Source organism: Talpa occidentalis, unplaced genomic scaffold, assembly GCF_014898055.3.
Source record: "Talpa occidentalis isolate TD23 unplaced genomic scaffold, MPIMG_talOcc4v2.1 talOcc4.3, whole genome shotgun sequence".
Lineage (NCBI taxonomy): Eukaryota > Metazoa > Chordata > Mammalia > Eulipotyphla > Talpidae > Talpa > Talpa occidentalis.
Genome location: NW_023603184.1, coordinates 126798613 through 126817388, shown reverse-complemented (window position 1 = coordinate 126817388; position 18776 = coordinate 126798613). Strand labels below are relative to the sequence as shown.

Here is an 18776-nt window from a genome sequence, read left to right as displayed (position 1 = left end):
GCTAAGATAGAACGTTTAACTGTATAGTTGTTCTAGTAGGATGATACTATTTTTTGCTTATTTTTATTGCTTAACATCTTATAACAAATATCTTTTAAAATAACATTTGAGAATATAGAATACTTTCAAGCAAAAACTCATGTTACTTTTACAAAATGCTATGAACTGACTGCTTATGAAGTACATATGTTACCAGAGAAGGACAGTATCTTTCACATTTGTACTTCACCAATAAAAACAAAAAATTATTCTTGGTAATTAGCTTTTAAAATTCTTTAGGAGTGGCGGGTCTTTAGGTAAAGATTTTATTCTTTCATTTAATCCAGTACCTTAGGGCTTTTACTGACTTTTTCTTCCCCCAAGCAACTTTTCACCTACTCTAGAAACAAACTAAAATAAAAACCAAAACAATAGTGAAAGAAGAAAGTTGCCCCATGGGTTAGGAACACTGACCTCCTCAGAGCTGATTGAGTTACCCTCTTACTGGAGAGCACGCACACACTTTGTTGGCTACATGGCTATGACTGATTGATGATAGCCTGGCAAGGTTAGCATAGCTAATTACAACATCATTCATCTAAGCCTGTATGGGAAAAAAAATACTAGGCTCCCAGGGAAGAAAAAAGAAAAGAAAAGCTATTCTATAGCTGTTAAGTTTTGAATAATCAGCTCCAACAGGAAACAAATAGGATGAAGCTCAATGACCAAATTATGACTTATGGATTCATCTAAGCAAATGAGCTCCGTTCCCTGGTAATTTCAACTCTGGGCTTCTCAGCCCACAGAGAGAACTTCCAGCAACAAGAAACCCTCACATGCCATGTGTGCTTTGTAGTCAGAATTCAAAGGCTCCAGCAGAAGCTCAGCCCAGCCCCTGGCTTTAGTTCTGCTATGTGTGTGGTGTAAGTGTGTTTGTCTAGGATCAGATGCCAATACTTAAACTCACATTATGGGCACAGCAGCTACTTACACACTGCAGCCTAATTAAAGGAATAAACTTCCCCCCTTTTTATTTTTTCCTGAAGATCAGTGCCATAAAGGGATTTAGTTTCCTTAAAAATTCAGACAAATGTTCCCATATGTTTCCCTTTTGCAGTAAATTAGTCTAAATCAGATAGAAAAGGGGGTCACAATTTCCAACATTAATGTACGCCTATACAATATTTTCTAAGAACTACTGAAAATAAAGAGAGGAGAACTCAGTGTTTTGAAAATAATTATGTTATAACAAACATACAATCATAATTTCCATTTCAGTTTTGAAGAAGCACAAACACACATGGCAACAATAAAGCATCTGAGGCACCTTTCAGCTTTCAAGTCTCAAAAACAAGAATCACTTTCAAACAGAAAGTAGCTCATCTTCAAAGTTTAACACACAAGAGGAGAATAAAGCTAATACCATTCAACTCCAAACTTTAATCAGATTGCTTTATATCTTGGTAATAAAGATCACAAGGATGGCATCAACCAAGTTTAAAGTACTTTTTATCCTGACACACTGTTTAAATTACATTGCAAAATACAATTATAATAAAGAAATGTTTTCCCATGAAAACTTGAACCTGATAGCAAATTTTAGTCAAGAAGTACTAAGAAAAATTATCAAAAGCTCCAAAATAAAGCTACTAATTAATTGGGGCCATGGGAGGAGAACTGATGGGGCATGGAATCTGATTCAAAGTTAGTGTGGTATTAATGAGATTATCCTAGGACAATCATAGCCCATTAGAGCAAAAAGGCTAATTTTATAGATAAGGAAATTATGGGCCAGGGAGATGTGGTGTCACACCAGAAAGTGACCTGGATGATCTTGGTTCAAAATATTCACTTCCATGGGAACCCAAATGTGCCCCAATTATTTTTTGATTGGGAAAAAAGTGGTTGTGGTAGATTAAGGTTAAATGACTTGTCTGGGCACACAGCTAGATCAAATACTGTAGGGTTTGGGAGCAGATCCCTATCTCAAGGGAGGATTGGGCCAATCCTGGATTATGGCCTCACCTGGGGAACAGCAGAATATCAGGTAAGTTGGGTTGGGGGAGCAGTAGTAGAAGGTCAAATACCACTGGTCCTAAAGGTAATATAGGGACTAGTGGGGGGGAATGCTTAAGGACTCTTATTCTTCCAGACTTCAAAGTAACAGTTCCCACTAATTTATTTTTTTTTAACTAGAGGTCCTATAATCAAATAATTGTAATTTGTAAAAGAGTGTAAAAATATCTACCATACAGAAAAATACCACTTAGTATTCTCCTTAATACACTGATTTTGGTGCAATTTTCCCGCACACACACACACATATACAAGCACACTCAAGAATGCACACACACACACGAGATGAGACAGGAGCTAATTCATTTCTGAAACCTACAGAAGACTCTAAATTTTATCCATCTTTATTTTCTGGTCTTTATTCCCTTACTGACTTTTGATTTACAGCTTTTCATAGTAAGGTGCTATTTTACCAGATACAGTATTAAAAAAAGACATGGATAAATGAATTGTACACAAAATCAAAAATATATCATGTAATTGAAAGAACTTTGTACTAGAAACCAAGAGACACCGGTTCCATTCTAATTTTTTATCCAAGTAGTTATTTGATATCAGAGCTCACACTGAGTCAGTCCAAGCTTTAATTTGCTCATTTGCAAACAAATGTCAATGGTCTACAAAAGAGCTAATTATGAAATTCTATGAAATGGTGTATTTCTAGAGCAGCATCTCACAACAGTTGCCCCAATGGGTGCGAACAATTCTTCTAAGTGGAGGTAGGATTATTTGCTGTATAATTTTGAAAAAGTGTTGCCAATTCTCTTTGTTTCCTACTAATCAGTCTTCTGCATCCCTGTCTTCCATGCCAGTTTAACCAATTCTAATTGCACAAAGACTGAACATGAAGAATTAGAACGTCATATAGAATTTAGGTGCTTGATAAATATTATCCATTAACTAGAGTGAAATATTTGTAGAAATTCCGAGACATTAAGAGAAACCATAGAGTTTCAAAGAAAATTTAGAAATTCCTGAATGAGGTTATTTTAAAATCCAAATGACTCTGTGCATATGATTCTTTCCTATCCCAGTCGTTGTTTGTCCCTCATGTCCCAATAGAGTCTAAGTTTAACAATTTATAGGCCACATAGTAAAAAACATTGGCCAATTACAGAAACAGAATTTTAAATTGTTAGAAGTGATTTGCTAGTTAGGACTGAATCGGGACTTAGTCATTTTGTATTACATTAGGAACCCATTAGAAAATAAGTGGTAGGAAATAATTAAGATGAATGAAGTTGGAATTAGGTGGTCGCCCACTTGATTTAAAACTCCTTTTTAAGAGGTAAAGGACCTATACAAAGAAAACTATAAAACACTGTTAAAAGAAATAGAAGAAGACACAAAGAAATGGAAAGACATCCCCTGCTCATGGATTGGAAGAATAAACATTATTAAAATGACCATCCTACCAAAAGCAATATACAGATTCAATGCTATTCCAATCAAAATCTCAATGGCATTCTTCAAAGAAATAGAACAATTATTGATGAAATTCATATGGAATCACCAAAAACCCCGAATAGCCAAAGCTCTACTGAAAAAAAAAGAAGGAAATGGAGGCATCACACTCCCAGACTTCAAACTATACTACAAAGCCATAATCATCAAAACTGCATGGTATTGGAACAAGAACAGACATACAGACCAATGGAATCGAATAGAAAATCCAGAAATAAACCCACAGATTTATGGTCAACTAATCTTTGACAAAGGAGCAAAGACTATGCATTGGAGCAAAGAAAGTTTGTTCAATAAATGGTGCTGGGAAAACTGGGTCGCTACATGCAAAAGAATGAAGCTTGACCACTACCTCACACCATACACAAAAATCAACTCAAAATGGATTAAAGAACTAGACATAAGACCTGAAACCATAAAATACATAGAAGGAAATATAGGCGAAACACTACGGGATTTGCACATCAAAGACATCTTTACAGACACATCACCCAAAGCAGTGATAGTGAAGAGAAAGATAAACAGCTGGGACTACATCAAATTAAAGAGCTTCTGCACAGCAAAAGAGACAATAACAAAAACAAAGAGAAACCCCACCAACTGGGAGAACATTTTTGCACCCAACACTAATGATAAAGGACTGATCACAAAAATCTGCAAAGAGCTGATGAGACTCAGCAACAACAAAGAAAATAATCCAGTCAAAAAATGGGCAGAAGAGCTAAAAAGAAACTTCTCTGAAGAGGAAATGCAAATGGCCAACAGACATATGAAAAAATGTTCAACATCACTTGTAATCAGGGAAATGCAAATCAAAACTACCATGAGATACCATCTCACACCAGTGAGAATGGCACATATTAAAAAAAACTAGCAACAACAAATGTTGGCGAGGATGTGGAGAAAAAGGAACTCTTGTGCACTGTTGGTGGGAGTGCAAACTGGTCCAACCACTATGGAGAGCTGTGTGGAGATTTCTGGACCTACTAAACATAGAGCTTCCATATGATCCAGCAATTCCACTCCTAGGTATTTACCCAAAGGACACAGAAACATCAATTCCAAAGAGCACCTGCACTCCTATGTTTATAGCAGCACTGTTTACAATAGCTAAGCTTTGGAAACAACCCAAATGCCCAAAAATAGATGACTGGATCAAGAAGATGTGGTACATATATACCATGGAATATTACTCAGCATTCAAAAAAGATAAACACATGCAATTTGCAGCAACATGGATGGCACTGGAAGGGATCATGCTCAGCGAAATAAGCCAAAAAGAAAAAGAAAAATACCGGATGGTCTCACTCATAGCAGGAATCTAGAAAACTTAAATAAGGGACCAGGAAAATGAATATAAGAAAGTGAAAATCAAAATCAACAAAAAAACTATGAACCAGAGACACTTTTGGGGGGTGGGGGGGCGGGAGGGGAAGGATTGGGGTCAGAATGGGGCGTTTGCAATTGTATGGGGGAATATAAAAATAAAATTTAATATTTAAAAAAAAAAAAAAAAAAATAAAACTCCTTTTTATAAATTAAAAATATATACCCCATTAAGCTTACAAAGTATGAGACTATGAATGCCTTTAGGTCTATAGATTTCTTTTATTCACCTTTGCAACCTTTCATTGTTAAAAGAGAATATATGAAATACGTTTATTGTATACTGTACTATCTGGAATATTTGAACAAAGCTTCATAAACAAGGTCAGACTTGAGCAAGAGCTTAAAAGGGGCATACTTGGCTCACCAAGTAGAAAAGAGGCAAAAGGGTGTGCTGGGTAAAAGGAATAGGACCAATGAGGCACAGAGATTTTTTAAAGAGTAGCAAATCCGGGGACTGTAATTGACCTTTGGTGGCTGCCTGTTAAGGTAACTGTGGAAGAATGTAGGTGGGCAGAGAAGTAGCAGTAGGTGGGCAGAGAAGAAGCAGCGAGCTCATGAAAAGCCTGTAACTATGAACTGTCTGCATATTCTGCATATAAAGTATTTCATCTTGGAAGAAAAAGGAAGAAAACAAGGGTTCAACTTTATATGTATGTGAGAAAAGTTGTTGTTGGTTTTTAACAGTACACTGGTTTATCATTCTGTGTTGCCAAAAGAGAAAAATTATATTCAAAATATAAAAATACATATAAAGATGTAAAATATTCTTAATAAAGACATTAAGTATATTTTTATTTCAGATCTCAGCAAAGGAAATTTTTATTTTTTTAAACATTTATTTATTTATTTATTTATTTATTTATGCAAGCACTGGGTACAGTCAGAAGCGCGGGAGGGTGAGAGAATTCACCAGAGCCAGAGCGGGGAACAGAACAGGCAGACTGACGAAACACACTGCTGAGGGGAGCAGCGGGCGGCAGGAGAGGTCTGCGCGCCATGTGGGACCCTCACCCGGCGGCCGGGATTGAACCGGCGCTGGCGACCGGTTCGCAACCCAGTGGTTCGCAACCCAGTGGTTCGCAACCCAGTGCTCAACTGCTGCATCACCAGGGAGGCCCTCAGCAAAGGAAATTTTTGATGATTAACCTAACCATGGAAATGTCCTGATTCCTAATATTTGTTGTTGAATTGTGTCTCCTTAAGAGAGAAAAGCATGGAGGCTGATTAAAAATCCTGTTCTTTTGAATGGATCTAAAGAGAGAAAACCAGTAAGAGTAGACCAACCAGGATGAGTGAGTCCCAGGAGAATCAGAACCATTTCAGAGCCCCTGAGAGCCAAGCAAGGATTAGAGATGAAGGACTGATACTGGGTGTTTGGCTTTTTATATGTACCCTATTATGATGAATCACTGACTACAATTGCTATTCCACATCTGAAATTTTTCATCTAAACAGGACCTCAGGGTGGTCCTGAAAGCACCACTAGGCCACATCCCAAAGAGACAAAACATTATACCTGCTGCGAAGGAAATGCCTCCTCCAGAGATGACACTTGGCCCACCTATGACCACACCCTCCCCAAAGAGCAGCAAAAGGAAAATTGAAAGGGCAGAAATCAAAGCTGGTTGTTGGCCTTGTTTCTTTATTTTCTCTAAGTAGCCTGATAAATATATTTTACTTTGCTTCTTAAAGTTTCAGAAATGAAAAGGATACAATCTGATAGAATCATGATGTTGGATAAGGGATGATTTTTCTTTTTATTATTCATCCCGTTCAATTCCTCTAGCTAATACTGAGGAACCATCTGCGTCAGCTTGCTAACGAGTTTGGTCATGGTTCTCTGGGCAATAGGAAGCCACTGAAGTTGTTAAGCAGGGGAGTTATATAATCATATTTGCAATTTAGAGAGGGCATTCTGGCAGAAGCAGGGATTGGAGAAAGTAGACACTGTGAGGAAAGAGATCCACTTGAGGCCAATAGTCTGACTGATGATAAAACTCTGGCCTGCTGCAGTGACCATGGACATGGAGGCTAAAGAAAATGGTAGAGTTTGGGAAGGAAAAAGCTTGGATATGGTGCCATGGTTTCAGGCCTAATAATGGGAAGGGAACATTTATCAATTTATTAGGAAAGCTAACTAATCTCATAATGTAATCTATAATACTAGTAATAATGGGATTTGTGAATCAAGGAGTACAGCATGTTCACAGTGTGTGTGTGTGTGTGTGTGTGCGTGTGTGTGTGTGTGTGTGTATATATATATATATATATTTATATTCACAAAGCAAATCCCAGTAAAATTATATCAATTACCTTTTTTGTGAATGGCATTTAAGAGGTAGCACATCACAATGACTCCTGACACTGGAGCCAATAAGAGTTCAAACTCTAGTTTTACCACCTAATAAACATGTAGTTTTGGATGAGTTACTTGACAACTCTGTTCCCGTTTCCTCATCTCTTAAATAAGGATACTAATGGAACCCAAGTAAGTATTATGAGGTTTAAATGAGTTGTTAAGAGTAAAAGATTTAAAATGGTCAGTGTACTTCCTTAAGCTCAGAACATGGCTTATTTAATAAATAGTCACTATTTAAATTATTTTCAATCTCTTTTACCAAACATTAAGAAAGAGATAGAAAGTTCACTTTCCACAAAGAGGAACCTCAGTTTACTTTTCTTCCTGCAGTCAACATTAAATTTTTCTGACATTTCAGCGGAAAGAAACGGAAAAAGCTCAACAAAACAAACTTTTTTTCCTGAGAAAGCTCATAAGAGAAAGGTGAAATTCCCAGAAAGGGGTGCTCCGAGGCTTAGGCTTTTGAAGACCACAGAGCTTACTTATAAATAGAATATTAAAACCAGCAAGAGCAATTTTCTCCTTTCGTCTTTCCCTTATTGCCTAATTTTCCTCTGGTACATTTGCATAATGGATAAAAAGGCATCCATTATGCAAATGAATAATAGGGTTGTGAGGTTGCTGTGGCCACAAACCTCACTCCCGGTGAAGAGAAGCTGCCTAGGCACCCCCCAAGCCCTATTCCAGCAGACTGCCTTACCAGCTTGGCTTCCCAGATACAGAGGAAAACCAGAAGATCACAGGTCATTAACTTCCACTGGGTTCATTTTAAAAGGACACCTAAAGATGCTTTCCAGAAAATTAGCACAAAACATGGATATCCAGTAGTGTGTATGTAAAATATGCTTTATGCAAAATAAACTTTACAGTTCTCAATGGGGGAAAGATACTATGTACAATTTTTATGATTCTAAATATATGCTTGCTTTAAAGAAAGTAAGATTTCCCCTTGCACAGTGGGAAACACCTGCTCTAGCTTGAGAATTTACCTATACAAAACGCTTAGAGCAGTCTCAAAAATGTATATATACATTCGATAGGAGAAAAAATGCAACCACCAAAATATTAGTGGATTTTCAAAAGTTTCATGCTGTTAAACTGACCAAAATTTATCTCTAAGAGGTATCACCAAAAACTGACATATTATTTCTCTTCGAGTTGTTAGTTGCTAATTCACTAAAATTTTAAAAGAATGTTTACTTTTTCTTTTTACCAACACTTCAACACAAATACAATGAGAAATAATTCTGAGCAAAATCACTGAGTGAGCTGCTCTTGTTTGAATAAAACAGTAAGAGAAAATTATAAAAGTATTTCAAAATGTCTTCCTCAAACTCTGAGATATATAGCTTCAGGAGGAAATGAAGTTACCTAAAACAGAAAGTGACCTTTATTATGAGTCTGCATTCCTTGATAACCCTTAGCTTTCTCCAAATGACTTTTTTCCATGCGCTTTTATTAAAATGATGTTCACAGGCTACAGAGGAACCTGATCATTTGACAGTTCAACTCCTCCTCTATGATGCTGCAAGAGCATGTAATTCAGAATCACCTGAATTCAAGAAAACAAATGCATCCACTTGCCATGGGATTATCAGTTAAAAAGAGCAATGTAAAAAAAAATAATTTTGAGAAAAGAGAAACTGATTTTCTTTAAAGATACTAGCAAGATAAGTTCATAGAGTAGAAGCAATTCACAGATACTGTATTTCAACCAGATGAAAAGCATACCACTAAAAATGCACATACCTAATTTCAGAGCAGAAGGAGTTACTTCGATTTCCCCACCGATTGGTTTAAACACAGCCAGTTGGGCGGCCACTTCTGTCTCAAAGGCATCTGGGCTCTGCCGACCTGAAGGGTTTCCATTGGGGCTCTCAATCTTGTGTAGAGGTTCTTGTTCTTCAAACACAGCAATAAGCTACAAACAGATTCAACAACACGAATTACTTTGGAGAATGCACACAATACCAGGACTGTATCAAAATAATGGTGTTCTTTATTTAGTTTTAACAGAAATGACTTTTGAAAACTTTAAAGTCACTATACCACAGCTGTTAATTCAACATTATGTCTAGAAGCACCAATAATTAATGGTTTTTGTTGTTCGTCTATTCCTGAAATGGAGAACCAATGTGGCAAACTCACTTGAAGGAATGAAATAGCTGCCTTCTCCCCTCACAACATTTTCTAATGTTCTGAAAAGGATGTTAGTATCTTTCTCTTTTAAGACAGCTCTCCAAAATAAAAATTGTATATGTGGAAATGAAACAACAGACTCAGATGGTAGAAGAGGACATGCTAGTCTCAGCTGAGGATATTATAGCTCCTTAATTATTGCTCTCCTTTTACACAATCATAGTCAGCCAAACAAATACATCTTTAAATTTACACACAATTTGTGTTTATCTTTCACACAGATATCCCATTTTTTTATACCCACTTTAACATGTTCTTTTTCTACGGTGTTCATGAATGACTACGTTGACTAGTTTGAGTCCAATGTATGCAAATACAATGAGATGAAACATTAGCAGTCTAACCTAATTATTTCCATCTTCATCTCAATTTTACATTATATGAGAACACTTCTTGTCATTAATATAAATACTTAATTGCCCATTTCTAAATATTTTTTTCATAAAATGAGGGCAAACAATAAAATATTTATGCTCTGTGCAAACACTGATGTGTAAACAGTAGCAGCAACCCTCCAGAAACTGCATTTTGGCCATGAGACAGCAGCACCACTGAGGAACTCCAAAGGTTTCTATCACCCAATGTGTAATAGTTCAAATGAGAATGCAGGAGGCAGCTCAGAAATGCAACTGTCAACCTACTAAAATGGAACATGTGCAAATTTGAAAACTGCTAGTAAATCTTTATTTTCCATTCATTAAATAAAACAAACCTATTTATGATTCAAACATTTATTCAGGAAAGGCACTCAAAGTTCCAATCACAAGGGAACCTTGTTGGCAATAGTATTAATAACACTAGTGGAGGAGTAACCAATAAAAACATCATAAATTTCAAGTTTAGCCTTTCAAAAGAAATGAATACAATTAAGGATATGCAAATTGGCTATTCAAAAATAATTTTCATAATTGACTACTCATTTTCAGTATGGAGACTTCTTTAATTGGAAAATCCAACAATCCTCTCACCACAGGAAAGAAATGCTACTCCCAAGGCATTATTTTTAATTCTTGAAATTGAGCACATACATTTTCTATTTTTAATTGGTAGCACTGATGAACTGATTTGAGATAAGACTTAAATAGATTAATAATGAAAGATTATTCTAGTATAAAATAATCAGTAGACCTATATCCTTCTAATCATCTGACCAAAATGAAGTTAACACTTTAAATACTGAAAAAAAATTAAATCAATTTTTAAAATGTGGTATTATTTTCTTCATGAGTTGATGACATAACTATGTCAATCTTGCATACTGGTGAATTATAACACATTTACTAACATTTATTTCAATGTACTAATCTACTAGAAAAAAGGCTTATTATACTGTTATTAAGAACAATTTTGTGTAAGTTAAGGATAATGCCTTCTTTTCTTTCTACATCCTTAACTTTTAGTTACTTTAGCATATGCATGAAATGAGTTGGGGAAAAGAGAAAAAACAGAATATTAATCACAAGTCTAAACAAAAATTAAAATCGATAACCCATTGATGGCTATTATATAACCTTTGCTTAGGATACTTCAGAGTTTTCCATACTACTAAATTCACCCTTTGCAGATAATGGCAATACAGGATTCTTCTCCAAGATGTTGTTAGTGAGTCCGAGAGGTCTCTCAAATCTCAAACTCTTTGATTAATGAATTTCTTCGTCTGTCTCCCAAGCCCAACATTGACAGAAATTGTCTCAGCAGATTTTATACTGCTGAATGTCTAGATGGTTGATATATAGTCTCTAATCCTGGAAGGAAGAGAACTGGTTCCTAACTCTGTATTAAGCAAATAAATTCTACATCCATCCTTCATCTCAACATCTACATTATACACAGACTTACACATGTTTTAACATAGATAATTAATTTAAATCATGTTGGAGGTCCTTGTTATCAAGATTACCTGATTCATTATTGGTTACAGAGTTCATGGAAGACAGCATTACAGAAATTTATTAATTAACCACTGCTCTAGTATCTAAACAGAAGGCACAATGATTTTCAAGGTGTCCAGCATATACAAATGATCTCCACTCACTGCCTTTACACCCATTAAAAATTATCATTCCCCTCAGAAAAAAAGTAGTGAATCCACTTAAAAGAAAATGGGCAGAAGAGCTAAATAGACTTCTCCAAAGAAGACATAGAGATGGCTAACAGATGCATGAAAGAACTCTCACCATCACTTACTCTCAGAGAAATGCAAATCGAAACCACAAGAAGATACCACCTCACTTATATGAGAATGCCCCATACTAATAAAACCAGAAATAACAAGTGTTAGGAAGGGTGTGGGAAAAGATCATTTGTACACTATATGGGGGAATGCAGACAGATTCAATCCCTATGGAAAACAAAATGGAAATTTCTCAAAGCATTAAAAATCAACCTACCATATAATCCTGCAAGTTCATTCCTAGAGATATCAACCCAACAAATACAAAAACACTCATTTAAAGGACACATGCACTCCTATGTTCATTGCAATACTATTTACAATAGCCAATTTATAGATACAACCTAAGTGCCCAAGGACAGTTGAATGGATGAATTAGGTGTGGTACGTATACACAATGGAACACTACTCAGCTGTAAGAATGATGAACTCTTTCCATTTGCAATCACATGAATGGAACTGGAAGATTAGACACTAAACAAAATAAGTCACAAGGAGAAAGCCAAATGATGGATGATTTCACTTATATGTGTGCATTCTAGAAGGAAAAAAAAAACAAAGGAACACACAAAAATAAACAAAACAAACCTTAGATTGTTGACAGCAGAATTGAGGTTACCAGAGTGTTAGGGTTGGGAGAAATCGGGGCAGGGAGCCCAGTGGAATTGGGGTGGAGGATTATGGGTATATTGGTGGTGGGTGTGGTGTATATATGGAAAAGTAGGTACCTATATTCCCAATCATGCACTATGTTGTGGACCAATGTTACCTCAATTTAAAAAAAAATAGAATTGAAAACAAAAACAAAATTACCTTTACCACAGAGATGAGTTGGACATAAAAAAGAATTATATTTAAAAGAAGTTTGTTTTGTTAGTGTTCCTTCTAGATGAAACTGTGGCATGTGAAGAGTTTTCAGTGATACCTTAATGACTGCAAGTAACCTAAACTCTATGCAAAATGCAAATAGGCAATACTTGATTCGGATGCTTTTCTCTTCTGCAGCACTATTCAACTTCTGGAGTGCCTTCTGGTCTCCTTCTGGGATGCCAGTATTTTCATGTCACCCAGTGCAGTACTGACATTTCCCAAAGACCCCATGATCCAAAATGATCTGTCCACACAGTTTTACTTTCAACCAAAACTTCTGTCCCCACAAGTCTCTATAAGTACATAGACATTTAATCCTCAGAAACAAACAGAAAGCTCAGTCTACAAATATGCTATATATTCTATTCTCCTCCACCAGTGCCCACTACAAAAAGCAAAAAACAACTAATAAAAATCAAGCTGGGCCTCTCTGGTGGCCGAAGGGGTTACGTCTCAGCACTATGAAGCTATCAAAGCCACTGTAGTATGAGTTCGATCTCCTCCCAGGGAGCTAACCCACATGGTGCAGCAGACCTCTCCTATCTCATCCGCTGCTCCCCTCAGCAGTGTATTTCAGTAGATCTGACTGTTCAGCACGCTCCCCACTCTGTCTCTGGTGAATCCTCTCACCACCCCCTCCCCGCCTCCTTTGCACTTCTACACACCCCAGCTCTTGTATGCATAAATAAAATAAATCTTAAAAAAAAATCAAAACAAAAATATCCCACAAAATCAAAACAACCTTCTCAGGACCCACTTTTATCCTCCAGTACCACTATTTTTTTTACCTTCCTGCTAAAGCAAAATTTGAAGAAGCAGTGCACAGAGAAGATTCAAAACACTCTCTTCCCATAATTTATTGACAGTACCACTCTAGCCAGGCTCGTACCCTCTACACAACTGAAACCACTCCTACCAAGGTCAAAAACATTTTTCAGATTATTACTTTAAAGTCACCTCTTTGGCTGGAGCTTAGGACACAGATGATCATGGCCTCCTCCTAAAATCACGTTCCGCACCTGCTTTCCAAGAAAACACACTCATGAAATTACCTTTAATTCTCTCAGCCCGCCATTATGTTTCCTTTTGCTTATTCTTCCTCATCATTATAAATGTAAAAAAGAACATATAAATTTGTTTGGTAATCTCATTAGTGTCAAGCAAATAACTATATGTTCATAAATTCCAAATTTAAACCTCCAAACTCAGAGCTTCCTTCTGAACTCCAGGATCATATGGTCAAGTGCCTAACCTGTCAAAAAAAAAAAAAAAAAAAAAAAAAGCTCTGAAGCTCTTCTCTTGTTTTTCACATTCTAATGAATGGCAATCCTTCCTCCAGTTGCAAGGATCAAAAAATTTATAGTCACTCTTACTCTTTACCCCTCTTTATTTGTCTCTTCCCTTCCCCCCTGTTTCTCATTCATATCCCCCATTTATTGTATCAATAAATCTTAAAATATAACCAGATTTTGGCGACTTCTACCACCTCCACTGTCACCACTTTGGACCAGCTATGGATTACGGCAATAGCTTCATGTCTGGTCTTCTACTCCCACAGATGTGCTTTTCAATCTATTCTCAATAATGCAGCCGGAGTGATGCTGGGAAAACATAAGGTAGATCATGTCTCTCTGATGAGGACAGTGTAATACCTGCCCAGCTCACTGTGAGTGAAGCCCATGACCCTGCAATTTCATTTCTGACCTCACTCTCTGACTGTTGTCTCTTGTTCTCATAATGGCATACATCAATACTTCCTCTTTGTACATGCTCCAGTGTCTTTGAATTTGCTGCTCTCTCTGCCCAACTATTCTTTTATCAGATACCCTCATGGCTTGTTCCTCTAGCTTTCATATCTACCCTCAACTGCCCGGCTTTCATTGGCCGCATTATCCCAACTGCAACATCCTAACTACTCCACGCAGTCCCTTCTTTTTTCTTTAGAGCATTTCTCAGCCCTTATGTATCTTTTCTTATTTGTCTTATCTGTTGCTTGTTTCCACATTATATACCAGAATGTAAACTCAAGAAGAGTGTAACCTTTGTCTATTTTTTTATTTAACTGACCCCATCATCTAGAACATGGCTTATGACAGAATAGACTACTAACACATAACTGTTAGAATAAAGTAAGTAAAATGAGGCAAAACAGACAAGAATGTAGCAAGGAAATAAAAGTTTTTTCAGGTGTTTTTAGAATATTCAAAGTAAAGATTTTTAAATGGATGGTTATAAATGACATATATACATATATGTATATGTAGACACACACACCTGCACACACATAGCCCTAAGACACTCAAGGTGTCACCATCATTATTTTGGTTTTGGTTGCAATATTATTTGGGAGAACATCCTCATTTTCTGTCTCTCACTGGGGGAAACTGCTTCTGCTACACGATGCTCCTAAAATGCATATTGCTTCTTCTAGTTCACTTTCAGACTCATTTTCAAAAGGGAAAATCTTATTTGGTCTGTGACAGACCAGAAGTGTTGAAGTAGGAGGGGATTAAGGATGGAGGGAGAAGTCGGCGGGATGACAATTTAGCGCCAAACCCTCCTTTGTCTACTTTTCTTCCAATCTCTAGCTTTGATGTTTCCAGTCCCATGTTTCTAGATGTGTCACCCTAAGTACCTTAAGAACAAAGTGATGTGAATTAGCCTCCAGAGGCATGGAAGCACATCTGGATTGGTATGCCATAAGCTCAAAATTGAAGTGACCAGCTTTAGTTTACACATTCATGAGACTTTTATATTTTATACTCTACCAGATTTTTTTTTGATTGTTTTAAAATGAAAAGATTTTTGTATTTGTCAGTAAAATTAAGGTATCAGGAATACATACACACACACACACACACACACACACACACACACCCCTATATATGTTTATTGTGTTTTGGGCCTTTGAAATGTCAAAGTACAGTATATTTCTTTCTTTTTTTAAAAAAAAAATATTTATTTATTTATTTATACAAGCACTGGGTACAGTTAGAAGCACGGGAGGGTGAGAGAATTCACCAGAGCCAGAGCAGGGTACAGAACAGGTAGACTGGTGAAATACACTGCTGAGGGGAGCAGCTGGTGGCAGGAGAGGTCTGTGAGTCATGTGGGACCCTCGCCGGTGGCTGGGGATCGAACTGGCGCTGCAGAGGCTGCAGGTAGCTTCGCAGCTCAGAGCTCAACTGCTGCACCACCAGGGGAGGCCCCATATGTTCTTAAGAACATATTTACCTTATAAATAGGAGTTAGGAAAATACATAAAGGTAAATACACTGATATGGCATGTACAAATTATTTTCAGTAACTAGGTCTCAAATGCTAATGCTGATGGCATTCCCAATTCAAAGATGAGGCACTAGTTTTGGTAACTACACTGTCCCTTTCTCCTGTGTACCATATCCCCTTTCCAGGGTATGTGGAAGGAGCACCTGAAGTGAGGACTCTGTTAGAAAAAATATCATCCATAAATTTTATTTTAGAGAATATTTTAATATTTTTTCTCATACTTGCCTTGTAAAAATCAAAATAATGAAAAAATAAACAATAACAGAAAAACTTTAGAAGTTAAAAAAGAAATAAAAGAACTTTGGATCATTTACAATATCCATGGTTCTGAGTAACAGACTTGAAAAAACCATGTGTTCTCACAATTTCACATCAGCCACATCTCTTCAAGAACTCAGACCTGCTTTTATACTCAAATAATGTGGCTATTACCTTCAGTATCACTACTAAAGGTGTGTATATGTGTGTGTGCATGTGTGTGTTTCGGGGTATGCGTAGGGTGGGAATAGACCATTAATTTCCTTGATAATCTCTCTTAACATGCCAGAATGCTTAGCACAGGCCCTGGTATACAATGGAAGGTTAAATGCTAATTCCTTTTCCTCCCATACCTACCATTCCCCAGCTTCCAGACTGAGTCCCACTTGACTTGTTTATTCCTACTCTGCTTTTACATTATTTCTTCTCTTTAATCTCTTCATCAGAGGATTGACAGAGGAACAGAGAAAGTAACAAGATCAAACACATCAAATAGGTAATTTTTGCTTTTCTCTTTTCTTGCTATTCATCACACAAGAACACATAACCCTTAGACATGGTGTACAGTTGACCTGGCAATACACAGTCTGGGATGTCAGTTCTGTATCTAGCATAACTCAAAGCCATATACCAATGCCTTTAATTTCTATACTGACAAGTAAATATTTTAACAATAAATGCCATGAAGTATATTTATTGCAGAGTCCCTCAATATTCATGGTGTGGTTTGCTCTGCTGTCAACCTATGGCATTCTGTCACTTTTATAGCTCAAATTTTCATAATCTGATGCTACTATCTTTAGCCTACACAGGGAATAATAAAGAATGATCCAAATGCTCACAACTGTATTTATAATAGTACATTTTGTATTAGGAATTACACTGAGAAATATGTGACTTTATTTTAATTACACATCAAGTGAAGCACTATACCACTAAGAAAGTGGTATTTCTCATATTGAGTTCTTTGGGGGTAAACTAATGAATTTAACAACCTATTGCTATTTCTTACAGTTTCCTACATATTCCATGTTACTGACAACCATCAAGTAAAATTAAAAGACAAAGAAGAAAACCAGTATCTTACAAAATAAAATTGGAATCATTTGTCTCAAATCTTAATAAACACAATTAAATCTAAGTAAGACTGTGAAATTACAACAATTTCACAAGTAGAGGAAAACACATTATCACCTTTGGGAAGAGAGTGAAACACTGCAGAATTTCATTTAAATGTATGCATCTGCTTGTAACTAAATAACAATTGGCTTTGTGAGCTAATTTTATGCCACTTTAAACAAAGGTTTCAAAATAGGTTCTCTTCCTTCATAGGATCTTGACAGCTAGCTAAAAGCATTTAATCCAGATTTTAAAAATTAGCAGGCTCACATTAGCATCTTCTTCAGATGCTTGCATCAGATCTAGCATCCTCAGAGCAAGGATGTAACAGTTCTGATTTTCAGAAAGTTCAATCGACATTCAGTAAATGAGATAAAACCAATTTTCATTTCCTCTCCAAACTGAAAATCCATAATAGGGACCTTTACAAACTTTTAGCTTTAAGTGAAATTCTAAAGAAAATAGCATGATTTATTCTACTATACTAAGAATCCTATTTTTCCTTATCACCTTTTAAAGAGACAGCTGCCTAAATTGCCCCACAATAACCAAAAAAATAGCCAATTAAAACACTACCAATATTTCAGAAAAAATACTTTTGTCTCTTTTAATTCTTTAGTAAGCTAAGAAGCTAAGTATACATTAAACACATTGATACCAAGTCATATATTTTCTCTGACAGACTTAAAATTTCTACAATGATATGCTATCACTGGACAAGTTTGAGAAACTCTTGTGTGTGTGTTTGCTGCACTGTTTCTCTTTATTAATAATCACAGCTCACCATTTATGAAACAACGTTCACAACCCAGGTTTCATATACACAGGGCAAAAACCTGAGAGCCCTTTCCTCTGTGCACTTCATCACACACACCAGTAGTCTGGCCATGGGTCCCATTCAGGTCACAAAGCAGCCATCAAACCAATCCTAGAGGACCCTGGTGGTGGGGAGAGGTGGGAGGTGTAGCTATGAGAAAAGAAAATTGATACAGAAGTCACCCGGATAACAAAATTGTCAGAAACTTTAAAGGCTCAATATATCTACATTGTCAGTAGTATTTCTACTGTCCCAGAATTACATACATTAGAAGTGATAGAAATACAACAAAGTGGATGATACTTGAGCTAAATCAGTTGGGGAATTTTCAAGGATTATCCCAAACCAGTAGGTGGCTTTGCCTGGTATTTACCCAGCATATCACTAAATGGTTTCTCTATTTCATCGAATCCCATGCCTTTGGAGGTCTTGAGAGTGTAGATTATTGGAAATAGAGACGCAATAGAAGCTAGAATGTTTCCAAATGCAAGCACATATACACACACAAATGACTTTTTCTTCAAATTATTCTACCTAAATCATACCTGTAACCTGCACTTTTTGAAAAAGTATTCTATTTGAAGCAAGTATATCTGACACTAGAAAACAAAACAGCACATGGAAAAATATTTTGTTAAGTTATAAAGTATGCATACATTTACAGTGTTGTAATGCCCATACTGACAATTAAGTCACTAGTCAGTTTTAGTCTCCCTAGTTCTCTGTCATTTCTGTTTTCAAACCAAACCACAACTATCATTGCTTCAGAAGCATACTGTTTGGTA

At 36.4% G+C, this 18776-nt stretch overlaps 1 protein-coding gene across 1 annotated transcript in view; it reads right to left on the bottom strand.

The window, feature by feature from the left end:
• The window catches only part of PARD3B (par-3 family cell polarity regulator beta), an 882400-nt gene that overhangs the window by 528810 nt on the left and 334814 nt on the right, over positions 1–18776 (bottom strand). The window contains 1 exon segment of the mRNA XM_054700017.1: positions 9017–9188. Coding sequence (XP_054555992.1) covers positions 9017–9188 — 172 coding nt within the window.